This window comes from Opisthocomus hoazin, chromosome 8 (assembly GCF_030867145.1).
Source record: "Opisthocomus hoazin isolate bOpiHoa1 chromosome 8, bOpiHoa1.hap1, whole genome shotgun sequence".
Lineage (NCBI taxonomy): Eukaryota > Metazoa > Chordata > Aves > Opisthocomiformes > Opisthocomidae > Opisthocomus > Opisthocomus hoazin.
The window spans coordinates 2,102,810-2,123,514 of NC_134421.1; the positions used below are offsets into that span (position 1 = coordinate 2,102,810).

General features: G+C 41.7%; 1 protein-coding gene across 2 annotated transcripts in view; it reads left to right on the forward strand.

Annotated features, from left to right (window-relative positions):
* The window catches only part of DCP1B (decapping mRNA 1B), a 48,277-nt gene extending 35,708 nt beyond the window's left edge, over positions 1-12,569 (forward strand). For both annotated transcript variants that reach the window (XM_075427822.1, XM_075427823.1), the window contains exons 7-9: positions 669-1,508; positions 7,957-8,205; positions 11,858-12,569. In XM_075427822.1, the coding sequence (XP_075283937.1) occupies positions 669-1,508; positions 7,957-8,205; positions 11,858-11,938 (1,170 nt within the window). In that variant the 3' untranslated portion in view covers positions 11,939-12,569. The remainder of the gene's footprint in view (positions 1-668; positions 1,509-7,956; positions 8,206-11,857) is intronic.
* Positions 12,570-20,705: the final 8,136 nt, after the last annotated feature.

The window sequence follows — 20,705 nt, forward strand, 5'->3', positions numbered from 1 at the left end:
TCAGGTCACTGCAAGAATTTGAGGTGCAACCTCAGCAAGGAATCGTTTAATGAAAAACTAATCTCTTCTATAAAAAACCCCCAACCCCTACTATATGATGTGGAAGCATGTAAATTACAGGCATACTATCCTGATTCAATGAAGAAATATTAGTCTTTCAATTTTTAGGTGCTGCTTTGATCTCAAGCTGGTCTAGTCATTTGCTGGACCACATTTTTTGTGTTCTTTTTCTTTAGGTGAATTCAGTTAATCTAGGTAAAGAAAAGTCTCTTGATATATCTTCAAGCTAAATTACACTGCAAAATACTAAAACCTGGATTCAGCTGTGAAAGGGAGATGCACAAGCAATGGCCCTATTTCACACAAAGGGAGATTTCTGTCTCTTACTGATATTGTACTGATGGCTGAAAGGGAAGATGCTCTTTCATGGTATTTAAAATGAAGCCACTGCTATCTTTCAGATTCACTGGTTTTCTCCCACATAAGCAGCTTGACAACTGTCTTCTTGCCCTTCCTATGTGACAAAACTATTAAATATTCTCTTGGGAGAAAAGATCATAGCAGCTTTCTCGGCTTTTCCTTGAATACCGCTACCTAAATATTGTCGCCACTTAATGTAACTGATGCATGAGGGAGCTGTGTTTATTTTTTCCTTTGTCCCCTCACAGAATGTGGATGCTGAACCACAGCACTTGTCTTTGACAGCACTGTTTGGAAAACGAGGAAAGCCAGATGTCTCGGAACCAGTTAATAAACAGCATCAAGAGAATCTTCCTGTCAGGCAGGGTGTGGTACGTTCACTGTCCTATGAAGAACCTAGCAGGCATTCGCCTTCTGCAGAGAAACAGCTTTGCCCCGCCATTCAGAAGCTTATGGTGCGTGGGACAGACCTTCATCCGCTTGCTGAGTTTCCTGAGAACAGACTCTGTGAAAATGGCAATATCCACCCTGTGAGTGAGACTTTCACAGGACTCTTCCAACCTGTGACTTCTCATGGCATTGCAACATCTCATGTAGTTCAGGATACTGCTGGCACTCAGAGCTTGTTACAGAAATTACAAGGTCAGTCAGGGTCAGGGACTAAAATGGACCCCAGTGCAACAGGATCTCTGAACTCGACAGCCTCTGTGTTCAGCAGGACTCCTGCTGCTGTTGGAGCACCAGCAGCACCGGCGAACAGTATGAGCCAGCCACCTTTGGTGTATTTCAATGGTTCCCTGCCAGGCCAGACCTTAGAGTCTCAGACACTTGGTAAAGAACAATCCAAACTTCCTAGACAGCCAGTTCCTCTCTCTGGCAATCAAGCAGCCAATTCTGGGGTGATTTCACCTCAAGAGTTATTGAAAAAGCTCCAGATAGTGCAACAAGAACAACAGTTGCATGTATCCAGCAGACCAACCTTGGCAGCGAAGTTTCCTGTTGTTGCTCAGAATACCAATACACTGAAACCACTGGATTCCTGGATAGAAAAGGCACCGGGTACAGAAAAACAGAGCTCTCTCTTTCAGGTAAATGGGCAACTTCAGAATTTAAAATAAAGAAGTAAGTAAAAATCTAGCGAACTTTTGAACTTCGACTTTTGTAAGGCTTTGTTTTGCCCAGTATATTCTTCTTATTGTCTTACTACATGTTGCACATCATCCATTTTGCAGGTGATAATTTAACAACAGCAAGCAAGTTATGATTCACCAAGCTGTGATATTGCAAATACTGAAGGCTACATCTCTTGCACATCAATAATGACCAAAAATACTGCAGTCTTGGGTTTTTTCCAGAGACACTTTGAAAAGTCACTAAGTTTTCAGTTGCCGTGCTTGGTCTTGGGCTGTTGTTGTGATTGCTGGTTACTGAGTGTAACATTTTGGATTTAGTAATTACTTTTCCGTTACAAGAGCAGTCATCACTTTCTCTGTGCAGGTATTCGTTCCTTTGTATGGCAGCTGCTAAAAGTGCTAAAGGTGCCTAAAAGGTCACTTACTTTCTAACAGCAGTTTTTCTGAAGTATTTTTATATTGCTGAATTAGTTATTTTGTACTCTGACTGCTACTTCTAGCTATTCATTAGCTATTTTTTAATTAGCTATGTATTATTCTGAAAAAAAGATGTTGTGCCTGAATCCCCTTAAAGAAACCCAAACCCCTAATTCTGGTGACTGTGACCCTGAAAGTCAGACTGGTGCCTTAAAAAATGAGATGTCAAGAGACTCTGTGTCTCTCCTGAGTGCCTTGTTCTGTTTTTCAGAAAAGCATCATGTGCAACTACAAAGTGTCCTGCCCTGGACAACTACTGTCTCTGTTAACAACTTCATTCTTTGTAGGACCTTCTACACTTGAATGTCTTTAAATGTCCTGTGTGGGGATGAGCGAGCAACTAAGCCCCTTTTCCTTTATTGTGGACAGACTGTCCACAAGACTTGTGTTGTGCTGGAGTCTGACTTGTGCTGGAGTCCAGAAGTTACTTATCCAAATGATAAAGTATTCACATTTTCAGTGTAAAGTTCAAAAGCTGCTTTTCTATTGTGACTTCTTAAAAAGCTGGATGAAAGACTACAGAATACTTCAGCATGCTCCAAGAATCCTCCTTATTCTAGAAAGTTACCCTACGCGTGACGAGGCTGAAACAATCATTTAACTATCAAGGACCACATCTGTCACTAATTCTGTGACAGGTCAAGATTTCTAATTCTGTGAGAGAGGTCAGAGGAAGATGAATTTATACAGCAAATAGTCATCATTATTTTTATTCTTTTAATTAAAGCAGCGTGACTTTGAATCTGCGTGAAAAGGTTTTGGGGGGATTAGTCATTGAAATTATTGAGGATCAGTTGCTTACAGATGGTAATCTGACTTTCCAGTGGAGTACTAATGAATAAAAAGATCATCCAGAGTCACAGAAAACTTACTTCTGTTTTCACTGGGAATGGAACTTGCCTGCTATAAAGAAATTGTCGGATTTGCTGGTAAATGTACTGGTAGCGTGGAGACATAAGACATTGCTACTTTGAAGGTAAAAGTGAAAGAAGGCAAGTGCCAGGCTATAAATTATAAGCCAGTATGCATAGATAAAAAATGGCAAATATGCTGATATATTTTCAAATGAAAAATCCAGGTTGATGTTGGTATGGCTGATGACTTTGTGTATATTTGGAAAAGAAAATGATGCTAGCATTAGTTGCAATATGGAGAAATAATTACTGAGGTCTGACATAATGCAATTTCAATAATTTTATGCTTGAGTACAAAGAGAACAATAGCTTGAGAGAACAGAAAAATCTTCACTGGAACAAGTCTCATTCACTGCCATTATTGGTGCGAGTTTGCCTTAACAAAAAGAAAAGCAACTGAGGAGACTCTTGGTCTGGCTTTGCGTGGCCGCGAGCGGAGCAGGCGGGTTGAGACTGCGTCGGTATGGCTTTGTGGCTGCCTCTGCCACAGCTGCTAGCGAAACGCTGTTAGATGCCGTTCTGCTGACACGTTTGGTATTGTCTGAGACTTCACACATAGAATAAAAATGGGGATGAAAGTAAGACTAATTATTGTTTAGGACACCTAAAGCTCTGCAATCTGGAAGGAATGGCCTCTTTTACATGCAGCAGAGTGCCAAAAAAAGAAAGGGGAAAAAAAAAAAAAAGGAACAAGTCTGTGTTCCTGTAGAATTCCATGAATTAGCCATGTAAAATAGTCATACTTCTGAAAAAGATTTGGAAGATAAAAATTTGAAACACCTTTTAAAACCAACGTTGGTCTTTTTATAATATCATCCTTGCTGTAGACCGAAGGCTTTAAGCGCTCCCATGCAGACCGACATTCGAGTGAAATTGTGTTGGCACAAATATATCTGCACACGCTCATGCAAAATTGATCAGAGCAGATTCTGACAACAAATGCAGCAAAAGGTTAGTTCCCGGTAATTATTTATCTTTTGGTATTGCCTCTTTTGCTACAGTTCAGCATACAGGAAAAAGTAAATTCTAAAGAGTCTGACAGGAATGGAAGGGTATCTGGACAGTGTCTGTTGTTGCAAAAACCATGCTAAAGGAACACACTAGATCCATCAGCAGCACTGAGAAAATGAAAGCAATAGTCTTTTCCACAACTGACACATTACAAGTCCAAGTTTAAACTGGCTTCTGCTGCATCTCCATATGGTGTAAGAACTGTAATCTCCCACATGGAAAAGGAGACCAGTTACCAAAAAAAAAAAAAACACAGAAAAAGCAAAAGCTGAAGAATAATACTCGGAAGCATTCAGTCTGTCCTGGTGCCAGCACTGTTCTGTGAAGTATTCCTGATGCGGACAGTGAGTAACGTGCTTAAGATGCAATAAAAAAGCATTACTCTGCAGTGGGCTTTTAAGCATATGCTTAGTGTTAGGCATGAGTTATCCTGATTATAGGTATGTTCATGCTTAAGTGTTTATGTTAATCAGAATTATGGTTTTAAAAGGGCTTACAATAACCTTGACACAAATTTATCTTTTCTTCTGAAGGCCATTTATCCTGCAGCTAATTTTTCTAATTTCTTGGAGCATTTTCCAGCAAGAATGTGTTTTGTACATAGTGTTACATCTTCTGAATATGTGCATGGTACCTAGTGTCTTTGGTGTGAGCATCACACCGTTACCTCGCAATTGTCCTGACTGCAGTTTCAGCATGAGGTTGTAAACATGCACGGGAGGAATGCAATAGGTACGTTAAACTTCTTTTGAAAAGTCATTGAAGATTCTGTAGTTAAACATCAATTAAAAAATTATGAACTAAACTTGAAAGACAAATCAGTGTTAGCACTGTAGCCAGCTTCATTTTAATAGTAACTGTCCTGAAAGTTCCTGAACCATTCTTAGATTAAATGTTCTCGGTTTTAGCAATGCCGCTAAAAACAGTTAAGAGGCCACCGGCACCCACCAGGTGCTGACGTTCCAGAGCAGCACTTGATGCAGGTGGGATTCTGCACGCGTAGGAAGCCACAGAGGGTGCCAGTTTGCATCACAGGAGATCCAATGCAGTCCTTAGTTCATGGTGTGAAGTGAACTTGCCAGCTGTCATGTCATCTAGCTGCCAGCAGCCACACAGAACATCAGACAGACAGCTTAGTATTTGAGCTTCAGGGAAGGAATACTCTATGCTGCAATGATTATTTTGCACTTTTTGCTGCACTCATGCTGCATTATTTTGCATTTTTCATTGTTCTTCATTATTGCACAGCTGACGGTAGACTCCTACTCTGTTATTAGTGACTCAGAGATTTCAGTGTTGACCTGAGAAAACTGGAGATAATTCAGCAGAGGCTGGGTGAACAAGCAACTCAGGTTAGATTCTGTGGGAAAGAAGTTGATCAGCAGCATTTTGGAAGGGCTGTTGTGTCTAGTGAGAAATTACTCAAAGCTGAAAGACTGGCCCAAAAGCTGTTGTGTCCCTGCAGAGCATTTTCAGTGCTTTCAGCAGAAGTGTGGTGCTGTAGGAATTATACTAGTAATACCAAGATCAGCATCCCATTTTCTGGTGGGTGTCAGTTGTCCCAGTTACTGAAGGTGATCTGAACTAAATCTAAAATGAAAATTTGCCTTTATGTTTTGAAAAAAAAAATGTTATTGATGTAAAAATTTGTTAAATGGCCAAAGCTTTGAGCACAAACTGTTAGAAAAAAATACATTTTAACGTTTGCATACAGAAACAAATGCTATGCACTGAAAAAATTATACATATATTTTCTATTATTCTTCTGACATAAGTGTTTTTCCAGTAACCTGTAGATACTAGCTATGGCACCAGCAGATGGCAATATTGCTTATACCATATAGCTTTCATATCCTTGGAAAGCCTACCAAAAAGTCATTTCTGTCCAGGGAAGGCAAATAATTTTTCATATGTCTTTTAAATGACAACATTATACATGTTTGACAGTGGTAACTGTATATGATTAAGAGCACAGTTTGTATCAGGTTTTGTTTATTTGTCTTGGACTCTAGAGAGAAATTTCTTTAGATTTTTTTCTGGGACTTATCATCTAGGTCTTTGACATAGCCTGTTGTAGTTTCAGCTATATTAGTGGGACAGTTTATGTCATCCAGCTGCTCACCACCATCACTTTGCTGGAGGTTCCTGCCCCCAGAGAGCAGTTTGTATATGCATTTTTTTAAATCACATTAGGAAGAATCTGGTTTAAGCAAACCCTGCCAATTTTGCTTGAGGTAAATTAGAGAGAAGTTACTTCAGCTGCACGGGTGAGTAGAGCAGAAGCGTTGTGAGAAGTGTCTGGAGGCATTCAGTCTTCCACAGGCAGAAGAACAATCTTCTCACTTTCAGGAGAACGTCTGTGCGCAGTCTGAAGGTCTCACGCCACAGAGGGATGTCAGTTTGGACTTGCATTGGTTATCTTCTAAAATGAACATTGTTTTTCAAGCATAGGGGCACAAACATGTGCACTACCTTACTGTTTGAAGCAAACCTACAATGAGTTAGGAATACCTTAACTCATTCAGGGGTTTGTAACCACAGATGTGGTATGATTACATGTCACAGGGCAGGAAAAAAGCTGTAGGTCAAGAGTTTCATTTTTAAGTAGTACTCTGTATTTGAGAAACAAACCCAATGTTTACCTCAAACGTGAACAGGAAGACTTTTGCATTAGGTGCAGATTGCATGCTTTCTAATATCCACGAGTCTTTCCTGATCCCTAGTCTTTCTGCTTCCTTAGATTTTGTGTTAAACAGCATGAGATCTCAGTCCTCCTCACTGATTTCTCTTTGTATTGTAGTCTAAGTAACATCCTTCGGAAATGTCTTGGGTAGAACAATGATAACTAGGAGTAAGACAAGCTACAAAAATATGAATGTTCTTTAATAGTAAACTATGTTGTTTTGCATGCCTAGGAGATAAACTTCAGTTTTATTTTCTTAATTTTAATTTTTCTTTAAAACTGAAATGTAAGCCAGGACACAGAGTGATGTGATTCAGTAGCCTTTCACCTTCATACAGGAGCAATAAATCATGCTTCAGACCGAAAGCGAGGAGCTTTGGTGAGCTTGTATCAATTCCTTTATATGTGGTGTTCCTTGAAAAAAAGATCGGATAATTGAATAGTGATGAGATGGCTGATTAGGATTAAGGTTTATGACTAGAATTACCTGATGAGAACTCTAATACCTGCAAACTGAGGGAATAAACTTTCCGTTATGTTGTATGTTATATCTGATAGCATTTGCGAGTCCTCCATGCTTTACAGTTCCAAGATGCATCGTGAAATTTAAAAGTAAAATGTTTTTGCCAGCTGTCTTTGCAGGTTGGCATGGATGTGATACTGAGGGAACTTGCAGGACTACTGCAGCATCAAGGTTTTTCTTCTCATTGAGGATCTGTTTGATTTTGTCAACTGAGTGTTGGTTAGGAGACAGTTTTATTTCTGACAGTGCCACCAGCTCACTGTGACTCTTTAGATAAATCACTTGATCTCTGTTTTCTTTCCCCTCTCCTCAAGTAAAATGAGAAAAAAAATAGATTTATAAAGAAATTTGAAAGTTATAATTGGAAAATATTTTCTTGTAATAGGTACAAAGATTTGTCTTTAATAGTGATATTTGCATGTAAGTATATTCTCAAAGATTAAACTTAATGATTTATTGTCCTTATGTAGAACACTTTACAGCTGCATTCTGTAAGAGTGCTGATATTTAACAGTAGTCTGATCTATGTAATAAAATGCTCTTGTCCTAAGACCTTTTGCCTATGAGGTAGACCTAATCACACTTGAATCCATTGCTGCAATCTTAAATTGGATGGAAGACCTTTTAATCTGGAAATAGATCTTATAGGTGGTCCTGAACTGGAGTTTCACATAACTGTGTCGATCTCCAACAGTCTCTGTACCTGCTGCCAGTCAGTCAGCAGTTTTCATCATCTTTACTCCTATAGAGTAAAGCAGATAGCTTTAACAGATGACTTTATTTTTATATGGACAGGTAATCTCACCTCAACGCATTCCTGCCACTGTGACTCCTACCTTGTTGATGTCCCCAATGGTGTTCACTCAGTCCACACCTGCTCCAGCAAAAGCGAATGAAAGTGGGCGGTTAACAGCAGCAAACCAAGAACCTGCTGCTAGCTCAGCTAGCCTTCTCCTGCCACTGCAAACCCCAGAGCCATCTGTGGTCAACAGCAGCTCAATGACGAAGATGCAGCTGCAGGAAACACTTCTACACCTGATCCAGGTAAAGTACTAAGAAGTCTCCTACTTTCCATAAAATTCTGATTCCCATTTAGATAGAAGCACCCTGTAATTTGTTGCATCCTTCTGTCTAGAGGCTAAATGAGTATTTAGAATGTATGGTAGAAGTTGTGCTACCTATGGTTGCGTGTTAATGGAGCGCTATGGAGTACACCATAGACGTGATAGCCTCTCCTTGCACGCTGCTGGCTTAACTGCATTTTGATTAATGCATCTGGTTTTGGGTTCAGGGAAGATAATAAATTTGACAGAGAAAAGAAAGAGGACTGAAAGCTTCATCTCGGCCTATGAGCCAGAGAGGTATCTATTGTCTTTTTAACTAAGGATAAATAATGGGTGGTTATCCTAGCTTCCAAATAGTTCAGAGGTGCATGTTAGCAGCAAGAGGCATTCAGATGGGAAATTAAAATTGCACAATGAGTGTAAGCAACTTCAAAATATGGCTTAGATAACCTAAAAATATACTATTTAGTCTGTTCAATGTGATTCTTTAGTTCAAACGCTAAAATTCCTCTTGCTGCAGTTACTCAGGCTTAAAAGTGACAAAGCATTAACAACGTTATGTATGAGATGATTGTTTACTGCTTTGGGATGGTGTGAGTGATTATGAATAATTTTTTTTCCTTAACTTGCCATGTGATGCATATCTGAGGAGTAGAGGTCGGGGAGAGGTTTTATTACTAAAGACCTGGCCGTAAAGCGTAAGGAGTAGAGAAGAGACTCAGGTTTAAGGGTCCAATTTGTTGGCCAAAACTATGTGCTTGTGTGGCTGTGGAATGAAGATCAAAGTTGTTACTGGACTGTTGAAGTTACTCACTTAAAGTGCAGTTTAAATTATAGACCCTGAAAGAAATTAGTGTCTTTAACAAATTAGAAGCTATTCTCATTTTTACCTGTATTTTTAGTTTGGGGTTAAAAAGTACCATATTGTCCTATCTTTACATACTTTGAGTATAGAATCATAGAATTGTTAAAGTTGGAAAAGACCCCTGAGATCATGAAGTCCAACCGTCAACCCAACACCACCATGTTGCTAAACCATGTCCTGAAGTACTGTATCTACACATTTTTTTGAACCCCTCCAGGGATGGTGACTCCACCACTTCCCTGGGCAGCACGTTCCAGTGCCTGACTGCTCTTTCAGTAAAGACATTTTTCCTGATACCAAATCTAAACCTTCCCTGACACAACTTGAAGCCATTGCCTCTCGTCCTATCACTGGTTACCTGGGAGAAGAGACCAGCACCTGCCTCACTACACCCTCCTTTCAAGTAGCTGTAGAGAGCAATAAGGTCCCCCCTCAGCCTCCTCTGCTCCAGGCTAAACAGCCCCAGTTCCTTCAGCCGCTCCTCACAGGACTTGTTCTCCAGACCCCTCCCCAGCCTCGCTGCCCTTCTCTGGACACCCTCCAGCCCCTCAATGTCCTTCTTGGAGTGAGGGGCCCAAAACTGAACACAGCACTCGAGATGCAGCCTCACCAGTGCCGAGTACAGGGGCACGATCCCCTCCCTGCTCCTGCTGGCCACACTGTTCCTGATCCAAGCCAGGATGCCCTTGGCCTTCTTGGCCACCTGGGCACACTGCTGGCTCATGTTCAGCCGGCTGTCGACCAGCACCCCAAGGTCCTTTTCTGCCGGGCAGCTTTCCAGCCACTCCTCCCCAAGCCTGTAGTGTTGCATGGGGTTGTTGTGACCAAAGTGCAGGACCTGCCATTTGGCCTTGTTGAAACTCCTACGGTTGGCCTCGGCCCATCGATCCAGCCTGTCCAGATCTCTCTGCAGGGGCTTCCTACCCTCAGGCAGATCGACACTCCCGCCCAGCTTGGTGTCATCTGCAAACTTACTGAGGGAGCACTCAATCCCCTCATCCACATCGTTGATAAAGATACTAAACAAGACTGGCCCCAGTACTGAGCCCTGGGGAACACAACTTGTGACCAGCTTCGAACTGGGTTTAACTCCATTGACCACAACTCTCTGGGCTCAGCCAGTTTTTTCCTAGTCAGTTTTTTACACAGCGAAGTGTACACCTATCCAAACCATGAGCAGCCAGTTTCTTCAGGAGGATGCTGTGTGGAACGGTGTCAAAGGCCTTACTAAAGTCCAGGTAGACAACATCCACAGCCTTTCCCTCATCCACTAGGCGGGTCACCTGGTCATAGAAGGAGATCAGGTTGGTCAAGGAGGACCTGCCTTTCATGAACCCATGCTGGCTGGGCCTGATCCCCTGGTTGTCCTTCACACGCCCAGTGAGCACACTCTAGATGAACCACTCTATAATCTTCCCAGGCCCTGAGGTCAGGCTGACAGGCCTGTAGCTCCCAGGATCCTCCTTCTGGCCCTTCTTGTAGATGGGTGTTACAATGGCTATCCTCCAGTCATCTGGGACCTCCCCTGTTAGCTAGGTCTGCTGATAGACGGTGGGGAGTGGCTTGGCCAGCTCCTTCAACCCTGTTGGGCAGATCCCATCCACCCCCATAGACTTATAAGTGTCCAGGTGGCGTAGCAGGTCATTAACTGCTTCCTCCTGGATTATGGGAGGTTTATTCTGATCTCCATCCTTGTCTTCTAGCACGGGGTACTGAATACCCTGGGATTAACTGTGGCTGTTAAAGACTGAGGCAAAGAAGGCATGAAGTACCTCAGCTTTTTCCTCATCCTTATTGGCAATATTCCTCCCCACATCCAAAAAGGGATGGAGATTCCCTTATTGGGGGTATCTGGATAGTATATTGGGGGTATATTGGAGTATCTGGACGGTAGGAAAACTATATATGAAGTTAAGAAGGAAACTAGTCAAGGAAAATTGGATTTTACCCTCTGAAACTGTACTTGTGTATTTGACCCTGCTGCTCTTGGTGGTAGTTAGGATTAACAGAGTTACCTGGAAATTACTGACAATTTCTTACCTGTTACTTTTCATTATATAAAACTACAATCTCAAATGCTCCTGATTTTCCTCAAATAGGTTCTTGATTTTAATTATCTTAATTAAATTTATGTGAGCTACTTAGGACGTTGTTTCTTAATGTGGGTTGACCCATTCTTGCAAAATGATCTTCAGAAGGAAAAAGTTAAACAAGCATCAGAGCAAAAGGAGCCACATCAGTTTAGGAGCTTTACGTCTAAAAGAGCTGAACAAGATGTGCAGCTACTTGCCCAGGTACGATTTTGGATAGGATCAAAACCCCCAGGGTGTTTCACTATTCCTTCAGATGTGCGTAGAATTATCACTGACCTCATGGAGGACACTACTTAAGGAAAGCACGAGACAAATGAGGGCAGAGGGGAGAAATCGTAGGATTGATCATCACTGTGATACCATGCAGAAATAGTGGAGTCAAGTTAAATCCACTGTGAGTGTGAAAATCTGCTTTCTGTGTACTCATTACTTCTTATAGGCATACAGTCATGTTTGCTGCAATAAAGTTTATATTCATATCCAGGTCTTCTAAGGCTATTAGCAAGGCTTGGAAATAATATGTGGTTTTGGTGAAGGAAATAGCCTTCCTATTGCTCACTTTTTAAAATAGTATAAGGTTGGAAAGTATTTTACCCATGAAATGGAAAAAACTTCTAATCTCTTTACTCAAGAACACCTATTGTGCACTAACAATTACCTGTTTTGTTTTTCAGAATGACGACAACTTCTTAAATATCATTTATGAAGCATACCTCTTCAGTGTGAGAAAGGCGGCAATGAAAAAGTCTATGTGAAAGATGATTTTAAAATTCAATTTCTGTTACTTCCTGAACTCCAGGAAAAAGGTTTCAAATTTTTCAAGTACGTTTATGTTTAAAGAAGTGAATGGTCTTAGGCATTTTGCTTGTTGGCAAGTACACGCTGTACTGAGAAAGAAGGGAGCAGAAACGGATTGTGCCTTCAGGGAGGGGAGCGTCACAATACTGAAGACTTAATCACAAAATATCTGAAATTATTTTTCGTATTTTGGTCCATACTTAGAATTGGTTTCCTTGCATAAGGGCTCGGTTCTCAGAACTCAGTTTCTGTTTTTCACTTGCAGTGTGGTTATCCGTTGACGAGGTATTTGTCAGGGCTGCTCTCCGAGACACGCCAGCCGCCACGGTCGGGGTGAGCGTGCCCGGCTCTGCCCACTTGGGGGCAATGTGGGACTATTTTGAGGAGCGTGAAAATCCGGGTGAGGTTTTGGGAGGGAAAGTCTTGGGCAGACTGATCTATCATCGCACTTAGTTGTCTGCAAAGCAATTTAGATGAAATGTCATGACTTTCCCCCAAATTTTTGTAGAAAAATCTTTTTCTATTTTAACAAGAATATTTTTAGCTAGCTGTAGAATTGGAACTCTGCAGGAGTTTTGAAGAACTGGGGGGGGGGGGGGATTTGTTTGTGAATGTACTTGCTATCAGCCTAGCTCTGGGGTGGCACTGGATGCCTGTTTCTGTTATTCCAGATCCAATCTGCATTATTGTAAGCAACGTACAATTTTGTAAGGGCAAGGCTACCTGGTGTAAAAGTCTTATTACATTTTTTTTTTTAGTGTGTTCCTGGGGCACAGTGATTTAATTGATCGATTTCTAAGGAAAATAAAATGGATAATCCCTACTATGTGCTGATTTTGTTTTGTTGTACCATGGACTATGTATTTAGAATTGTTGGGTCAATTGTGTTTGTATTGACTTTAAAACGTTTTTACACTTGGCAGAAGACACATGAGGTTTTAAATCAATTAGAATAAAAGACTGAAAGAAATTTTATGTATATTTTTATTAGCATCTGTTGCTCAAGTACCAGTTTACTACAGTTTAGGAACCCAAAGTTGTTGCTGAAGAGGCTTTTGTTTTGTTGGCACAGAGAATCTAATCTGTAATCCATAAATGAGTGTAGGCTCCTCTTTACTGTGGGCATTGATGTAGGCACAACTCAGCAGCCTCATCTGTGAAGGTTTTCAGTGTAAATTAGGATGCAGGTTTCAATGAGCCTGGTTGTAATGACTCAAACAGTTGCTGCCAACCCCATACATGTGGCCTTTCTCCAGTGTAAGAGTGTGATTTGGGGGGGCAAGGGGTGGGGAAATTTGCTCACATTCCTTGGGGAAGGCTCTAAATCAATATAAAACAAAAAAGTCAAGAGCTACTTTCTTTATACGCAAGTGAATAACCTCAAGAGACTCGTGCCTACAAAACTCGTAGACTTTTCCTACATTAAGTAGTTTGTGAAGAGCAAGTTGTATTCTGGTTCCGTTTTGTTACCAAATTGCTCAATAACTTCTTGCAGTTTCAATGAAAAGAACATGTTGAGCAGATACCAGGAAGGGCAGACTTTAAAGACAGCAAGCCCTAATTCTAATCCTGTAGCTGTATTAATTTAAGTAGCCATTATAATTTATGGGGTTCGACTGAGTTAATTGGTATTATTTCCGAATTCACTGCTACAGAAGAAATCGGAATTTACACAAAATAGTTTATATGAGACTAAATATATGTGTAATTGGTGTTTGTGATGCTGGATTATCTGATAGTGCCATTTAGAGATGTTAGACCTCATCTGACATGTAGAACTTCTGTAATTGGTGGGTAAAAATAATCCGTAAGCATCTCAAGCTTTGTTTGTGGTAGGTTTTCTAGTCATGGGGGAAACATTTTTATTTACAAAAAAGGCAAGTAGAAATTTAAAAGCCATCCTTATTTATTGCTTTTCAGAGTAACATGTCATTTACAAAAATTAAGGCATACTTTTTTAAAATATCTTCTATTAACCCTTGATGTGTATGACAACAGTGCACTATGGCACTATGCTTGACGAGCTGAGGCTTATCTTAAAGCAGACAAGGACAGAACTAATTCGTGGTTTCCTCTCACTGCCCTCGCTTCTGGTTACCTCTACACCAAGTGACACTGACAGTGTCGGGTTTCTCTCACTGTATTATGCTCTAAGGGATTTCAGGCATTGTTCATCAGGCATAAACCTGCCTTTGGTGGAGTGAAGAAAAGAAGGTGAGTTGCTACAGAAGGGAGCGCTGCATTAGTTGACTTGCATGCTTACCAAGAACAACAGAGGTAAGAAGATACAACAGGCTCAGAAAGAAACTCTGAATTTTAGGACAATGAACAGAAGAGGATAAGTAGTGAGAGACTTCTACTGAGAAATGAAACCAAACTTCTTGTCTAGGTTTCCATTTCAGATGGCAGGACCCGCTTCAGAGGCACTTGGGAATTGGAGTCTGAGCTTGGAGTCATGCTGGAGTGTAAAACTGTGCAGTGCTCTGTTCTTCTTTCTACTGCAAACTGAAGTATCTGTCTCAGAAAAACACTTTTTCCAGAAATATAGTCGGAGCCTTCTGGTACCGTGGAAAAACTGGAGGATCCTCACATAATACTGAAAGTTTCATCTCTGCCTTTTGGTATTGTGTTTTGTTTAATAGCCTTTTTATCAGCTGAGACTGTCTCTTTATGCAGCCAAATCTTATGCATGATACCAAAATGTTTATTTCGGGTTTGATAGATCATCTCTGAAATAGAGTGGTTCTGAACACTCAGGTTCCCTTATGTTATTTTTTTAAGACTGTTACAACTAAGGACCCCTTAAGCTAGCAAGGCCTTTGGAAAGGAAGAGGCCACAGCAGTTAAGATTGCCTTTCTTTGCGCCTGCTGTTTTATCTGAAAAAGGAAAAAAGGTAGCAAGCAGAAAACTGGAAGGTATGTAAGGATCACATTAACTCTGCTTTAGAAGCTTCCACAGTATGCATGTGTAACCTGTTTTTTTATTGTCAGTGTATTCCTTGATACACTGCTGGTTGCAGGTTGGGTTGGTTTTTTTCCTTTCAGTAGAATAAATACTTTGTAAACTGGATCTTAGCAAGAATTCCAGAGATTGTAGCAGTGCTTTATGCATTAATCCCAGTCTGGGCATTGAACTGATACTTGTCTTCACTGTGTTTCCACTTAGCCACTGTCCATTTCTTTACAAAATTCCACACCTATTAAACTAGAGTGAGAAGATGAGGAACAGAAAGTCTGGGAAATACTGAAGCACAGTCGCTGTCAGTGTTTAGCGTGGAAATCCACAGTATTCAGTGGAGGCATCCAAATATTTCCTCATGCCCTTCTCACAGAAAATTCTAATCCTTAATCTGTTTTTTATTCATTAGTTCTCTTTTGCTCCTCTGCTTCTCCTTGTTGTAGCTACAAAAGGGGATAATTAAAGTTGTACAGCAAAATAAAATTTTCCAGAAGCAGGATGCAGCTGAATAGGCAGGATTCTGCTTCTCCTCTGACAGCCTATTTAGAACGTGTTGAGCTTTGAATTTCAGTCATAAAATCGGTGAGTATTCAAGAGATCTTTGTCCCTTTAGGATACTAAAATCAGTTTAATGTTTTAGCAAACTTGGAGATCTTTGCTGAGGAAAAGGCAAAATTAAAAGACATTTTTCAGTAAGCATTTGAGGCTCTAATGTATAAAATGTTATGAGATGGCAGCTTTACCCCAAGGGATCCCTGAAACGTAAAAAAAGGCAAAATTCTCATACTGGACTAAATAATGCACTAAAATATTATGAATGCGCTAAATGAATAATGCACTAAAAAATTAATCCTCAGTCAACCTACAGTAAACTTTACTGCTAATCCTAAGGATTTTTCAGAGACTCTTACAAGTCCTTGCCTTTTCCAAACTGCTGTGGCTACCTCTAGCAAGCTTGTTCTGGCCTGTGGATGTAAATCTGTCTGCAGCGGCGTCAGGAATATAGAAGAAGGGAGCTTGGCGTATACAAACAGGAGGAGGAAAATGTGGTTCTGCAAGACACTGAAGAACCAAAGGCTATAGCTTTATAAACAATTTAAGCTGGCTCTGGTGCTGAAGAGGCAGCCCGTCCGAGACACCCACTCCTAGCTGCTTATCCCTGCTCCCACACCGGTCTTTCCTTCCTTTTGCCTTTATTTTTCTGCTTTTTTGTTTTGATTAAGGTGGCTACATGGTAAAATGTGTTGCAGCAGAATTAGTCTGGGTTAAGAGTCCCTCCCTGCCGAGGCTTGGATGAGTTCAGTGGGCAGCAGCCCAGGCACCTGTATCAGCGTGTGGAGAGGGGTCTGCAGCCATGGGGTAAGTGGATGGGATGTGGGGAGGGGAAAGTCAGGCTGGAGACTTGAGCTGCCGTACTGCCTTAAAACTGACTTGAAGCTTTTGGGAAACTGTGATCTAAAGGCCTTTGCCTCTTCACTGGCATGAAGATCAAAATGTGACTTCGTTATTATCCCCTGTCTTGGGTCGTTGTGGAAATCCATGAAGATGTTTGCAGATACCTTCACAAAGGGTAACTGCTGTTCATGAGCCTAATCTCTCCAGGCTCTCTGCGGAGCCAGTGGAAAGACGGGATCCTCCTGAGGGCAACTCTCAGTACAAACCTCATTTAGCTTGGGAGATTAGATTGACTGGGCTAAAGTTAGCCTTTGCAAACACCTTCCCCAGCACCACTATCTTGTACTGACGGCAGAGGCAGCCCCTGACTCTTCCTCACAGTGCAGCAGATATTTGGGTGACTTTTCCCTTCCTGATTTTTTTTTTTTTTTTTTTTTAATCTAGTGGAGACTGTGCCATCAAACATGAACAGACTGTGTGGATATAAATCTGCCCAGCAAGGAAGTGAGTGAGAAATGCAGGAACCAGATAGTTTTTGTATGTGTAGCTGAGAAAAGTACTGAAAGAACCAGGAAATAAGCACTGGAAATATAAAGGGGGGAGGAAAAAAAAAAGAGATTTTTAGGTCATTTTAAAGAATAGGTTTTGGAGAAAGTGTGTCTGGTATATGAACACCTTTACTTTATAGCTGTTATGGAAAGAATTTGAGTTGTGAGTAATCTCCATGCTTCTTCCTTTTAAAAGATGAGCAACATGGTAGCAACTTCCAAAGAATGAACTTAAACATCTGGTGTACACAATAGGTAGTCACTATACATTTTTTGAGAACAGCAGCTTCAGTCATACATGTGATTAAAAAAAAACATTTTTGAGGCTGGTTGGGGCAGATTTTAATTAAAAGCTCTTTTTACTTGATTTGGACACAAATTCCCAAAAAAGCAAAGTAAGCTCTGAGTGCAGAACAATGTGTCTGCATGAACACCACCAGTCAATAGACAGAAGAAAAAACTCTGGCAGGTGGTGACTTAACAAAAGTCAAGAAATAGAAAGGTTGACATGTTACTATTGGCAAGAGAGCAGCCTGCTTTCAAGCCATGAGGGAGCTATGCGAAATGATGGCACAGTCCTACAGCTGCTACTGTGTACAGAGAGGGAAGCGAATCCCTTCGTTAGATCCTACAGAAATATGAATGCTTTTTGTGCCCCGGTGCTGGCACTCTGCTCCATGGGCCCACGTGCTGAATGTGGAGCTGCGACGCATTGCCTTGAACTGTGCTGCTGCACATCTCTGTTACACTGCCTAGCTGTGGGTACAGCCACTGGGACTGTGTTTCCGCACCCAGCACCTGAAATCTACTGGTGAAATGAATTAAAATAGAGAGGGAGAATATTATTGTTATGCCACTTCAAAAACCTACACACCTGTGTGTTTTTCTTCAGCACTTGCCTGTAAATACAACATTTAGAGGGAGAAAGAAGCATGCAGGTTCTTGGCAGCACTCCCAGCGTAGGGCTACTTAGGCTGGGAACAAAAGCTCTGTTTTCCTTCATTTTTACTGCTGCTTAGCAGCCTGCCTCATGGACAGCCACTGCCTTTCCACTTAGAGCAACAGCCTGAGGCTCCCCTGTTGGGCTCTTACCAGGGAGGTCCTACCTCTCCTGGCTTCTCTCATGGATGCAGCGAGCCCTGGCTGAGAGTTTGAATTAGAGGATCAGTCAGGCTGTAGTATCGCAGCATAATTCAGGGATGCCATACTTACTAACGCTTGCTGTTCGGCAGTAGAGGTGTAATTCCCATCTCTTTTAGAGCTGTGTTTGCAAGCACGATCAACCGCTTGTCCCTGCTGTCTCACCCTTTTGTGATGTGCCTTTCCCTTCCCCTGTTCCTACGCCCTAGTGCTCCCAGGCAATCTGTGTCTGCTTCCAGTGGCTCCCTCAATTCATATAATCCCCACCTCTAGTTCCTCCAAAGCAGCTACTCTCAGGGAGATGTTTGCCTATGTCTGCCACGCAAGCACAAGCTGTCACCATGTACTACTTTCAAGTGGATTACATCCCACCAAAAATGTGTGCCACAACTTGGGAATGTCTGGATAATTGCAGCAGTACCAAAGATGAAGATGGTGGCTCCTATAACAAATAAAAGCTTTGTTACCTTTGAGAAAAGTCCCTGCAGGAATCATGAAACATGAGGTTTTTTAAGGGAAGGGTTGAACGAATGAGTAGAAACATGAAAATTATGGAGAATCTCCAGTTAACTGCCTTGACTGAGAGGTATGAAGAAATGCTGGCTATGTACATAAAGAAAAGAAAGGATAGTGAATAATTATAAACAGAAGTGAAAGCTGGGAATTTTCATCTCACCTGTAGGGACAGAAGTGAAGGTGTGGCAACTGGAGGAAGAAGAAGCAGGGAGATGGAAAAGCACAAATGAAACACAATTTTGTTCAGGAAAACTTTCTCTTCCCGGTATAAAAGCAGATATTTAGAAAGCATTAAAGTTCAGAAGAAACACTAAGCTGATCCCTGACTGTGGGGCACTGCTAAATCCTGCAAATGTTCTTCAGTGTTAAGTGCATTGAACCAGCCAGATGGCCAGGTGAAGACCGTAAGCACTCATGCCTGAGACATCAGCAGGCAGTCAAACCAGAGCCGGCTTTGCGAAGCAGAGCACTCTGCAAGTGCTACTGTGCATACCTTGAAGACATGAACTCATTAAATGGGAAGATTTCAGAGACAAAATACCAGCTTAGGACGTGATAGAAGAAGAAAAGTTGGGGGCTCTTCTTGTCACACCATAACAACAAGTTGAATTACACTGGTGCTGAGGGGGCAGGTCTGAATACACAGATGGTGGGGTGGGGAAGGTGGGCAGGTTCAGATGCAGAACAGAGAGACACAAGTAGTCTGTTCAATATTTAACCCAAAGTGATGTGCTTTTTTTTCAGAAGGATGACAATTGTGGTGATTTCATAATCTGCTTAAACATCTTTGGATGAGAACTCTTACATGACTTGAAAAGATCTCTGTTTCTTACATACATTTTCTATGTCTTCACCGTTGCTCTAAAAGTGCTTTTGCACAAATAGCTAGACAGACACAAAGTATCTAGAAGGGCTTTTTATACAGCTTAACCTTGCAAAGGACAGAGAAGGAAATACTATGTCCATTCGAAAGGAGTCATTCCGTAATGGATTTATGGAGGCCGCAGAAGAAGTCAAGAGGCAAAGGTGGATACTGGTGCTCAGTCACGCCTCACTGGGGCTTCCCTCCTTTCTCCATCACTTCATTTTTGTTTGTGGCAAACAGAAAAATCCCTCAGTCCAGCGCAAACTGCTCAGATGCAGCACTTCATAAGAGATCGGCGTGTTGCATAGGCAAGGAAAACTGGAAAAAGCAAGGAACAGGTAGAGGCAACAGCAGCAGCCTAGTGACCAAAAATGGGTCCTGACAAACGTGGAATTTCTGATGTTATATTTTTTCCCTTTGCGGGTGCTACATAAGCCAGCAGGAATCCCTTCCCCTCTCCCTTCCTCCACAGCATTCTGCAGGCTGGGATGTGACAGCCCGGTGTGCCCTGTGCCTTTCGTAGGCCAGAGGAATGAACAAAGTCGGCAGGAATGAACTGAACAGCAAAAGTATTTTCATATGCAATTCCCGTGTTGATCAAAAAATAAATTACTGTTGCTCTGGAATGTACTCTCTCCAGCTGTGTAATAGAGACCACGCTAAAGAGGCCAGTTGGTGCAAGTTTCCCATTATCCTTCCTGTCCCGTTAGCATCTGCTCTTCCCTTGGCCCTGATGTGATTTGCAATGTGCTGCTGACAAAGCTGTAGTTGTGCTTCCTCCTCAGAGATGGTTTTCTTCTACCAGACAGCTGCAGCAGCTCAATGGGAGTCTTGAAGGTTTTTTGATCATCTGTCCAGAGGTAAGCAATTGCTACTGGCATTTCAGAAAAGACTGGAATCAATAAAAAGTCACTGAAAATTGAGAGAGGAAAAGGAAAAACCTCCCATGTGTTAGTGACTTCCCCCCAAACGCGAGTTTGCCAGAATAGGTTGGACTTGTGAGTGGGCTACTGAGATCTGTTTCGGCCCCTGTCCTTTGCCACCCGAGTCTTTTGGCTTCAGAGCAAGCCCATGGCCCAGCATAGTGCCTCTCACCAATGCTGAAAACCACTGTGGATGATAAATCATCTTCCTGACTCCTGAACGGAACAACTTTTCACCTTGTCTACACAGAGCCCCGTACGGAGATTGAGCTCACTGTGTGCTCTCAAGCATGTTATCTGCATTTGTTTCTACACCTTATTGGCCCTGAACTGCCGTACTCACAACTTGCAATTTTCTAGAGCTAATCACAATTTTCT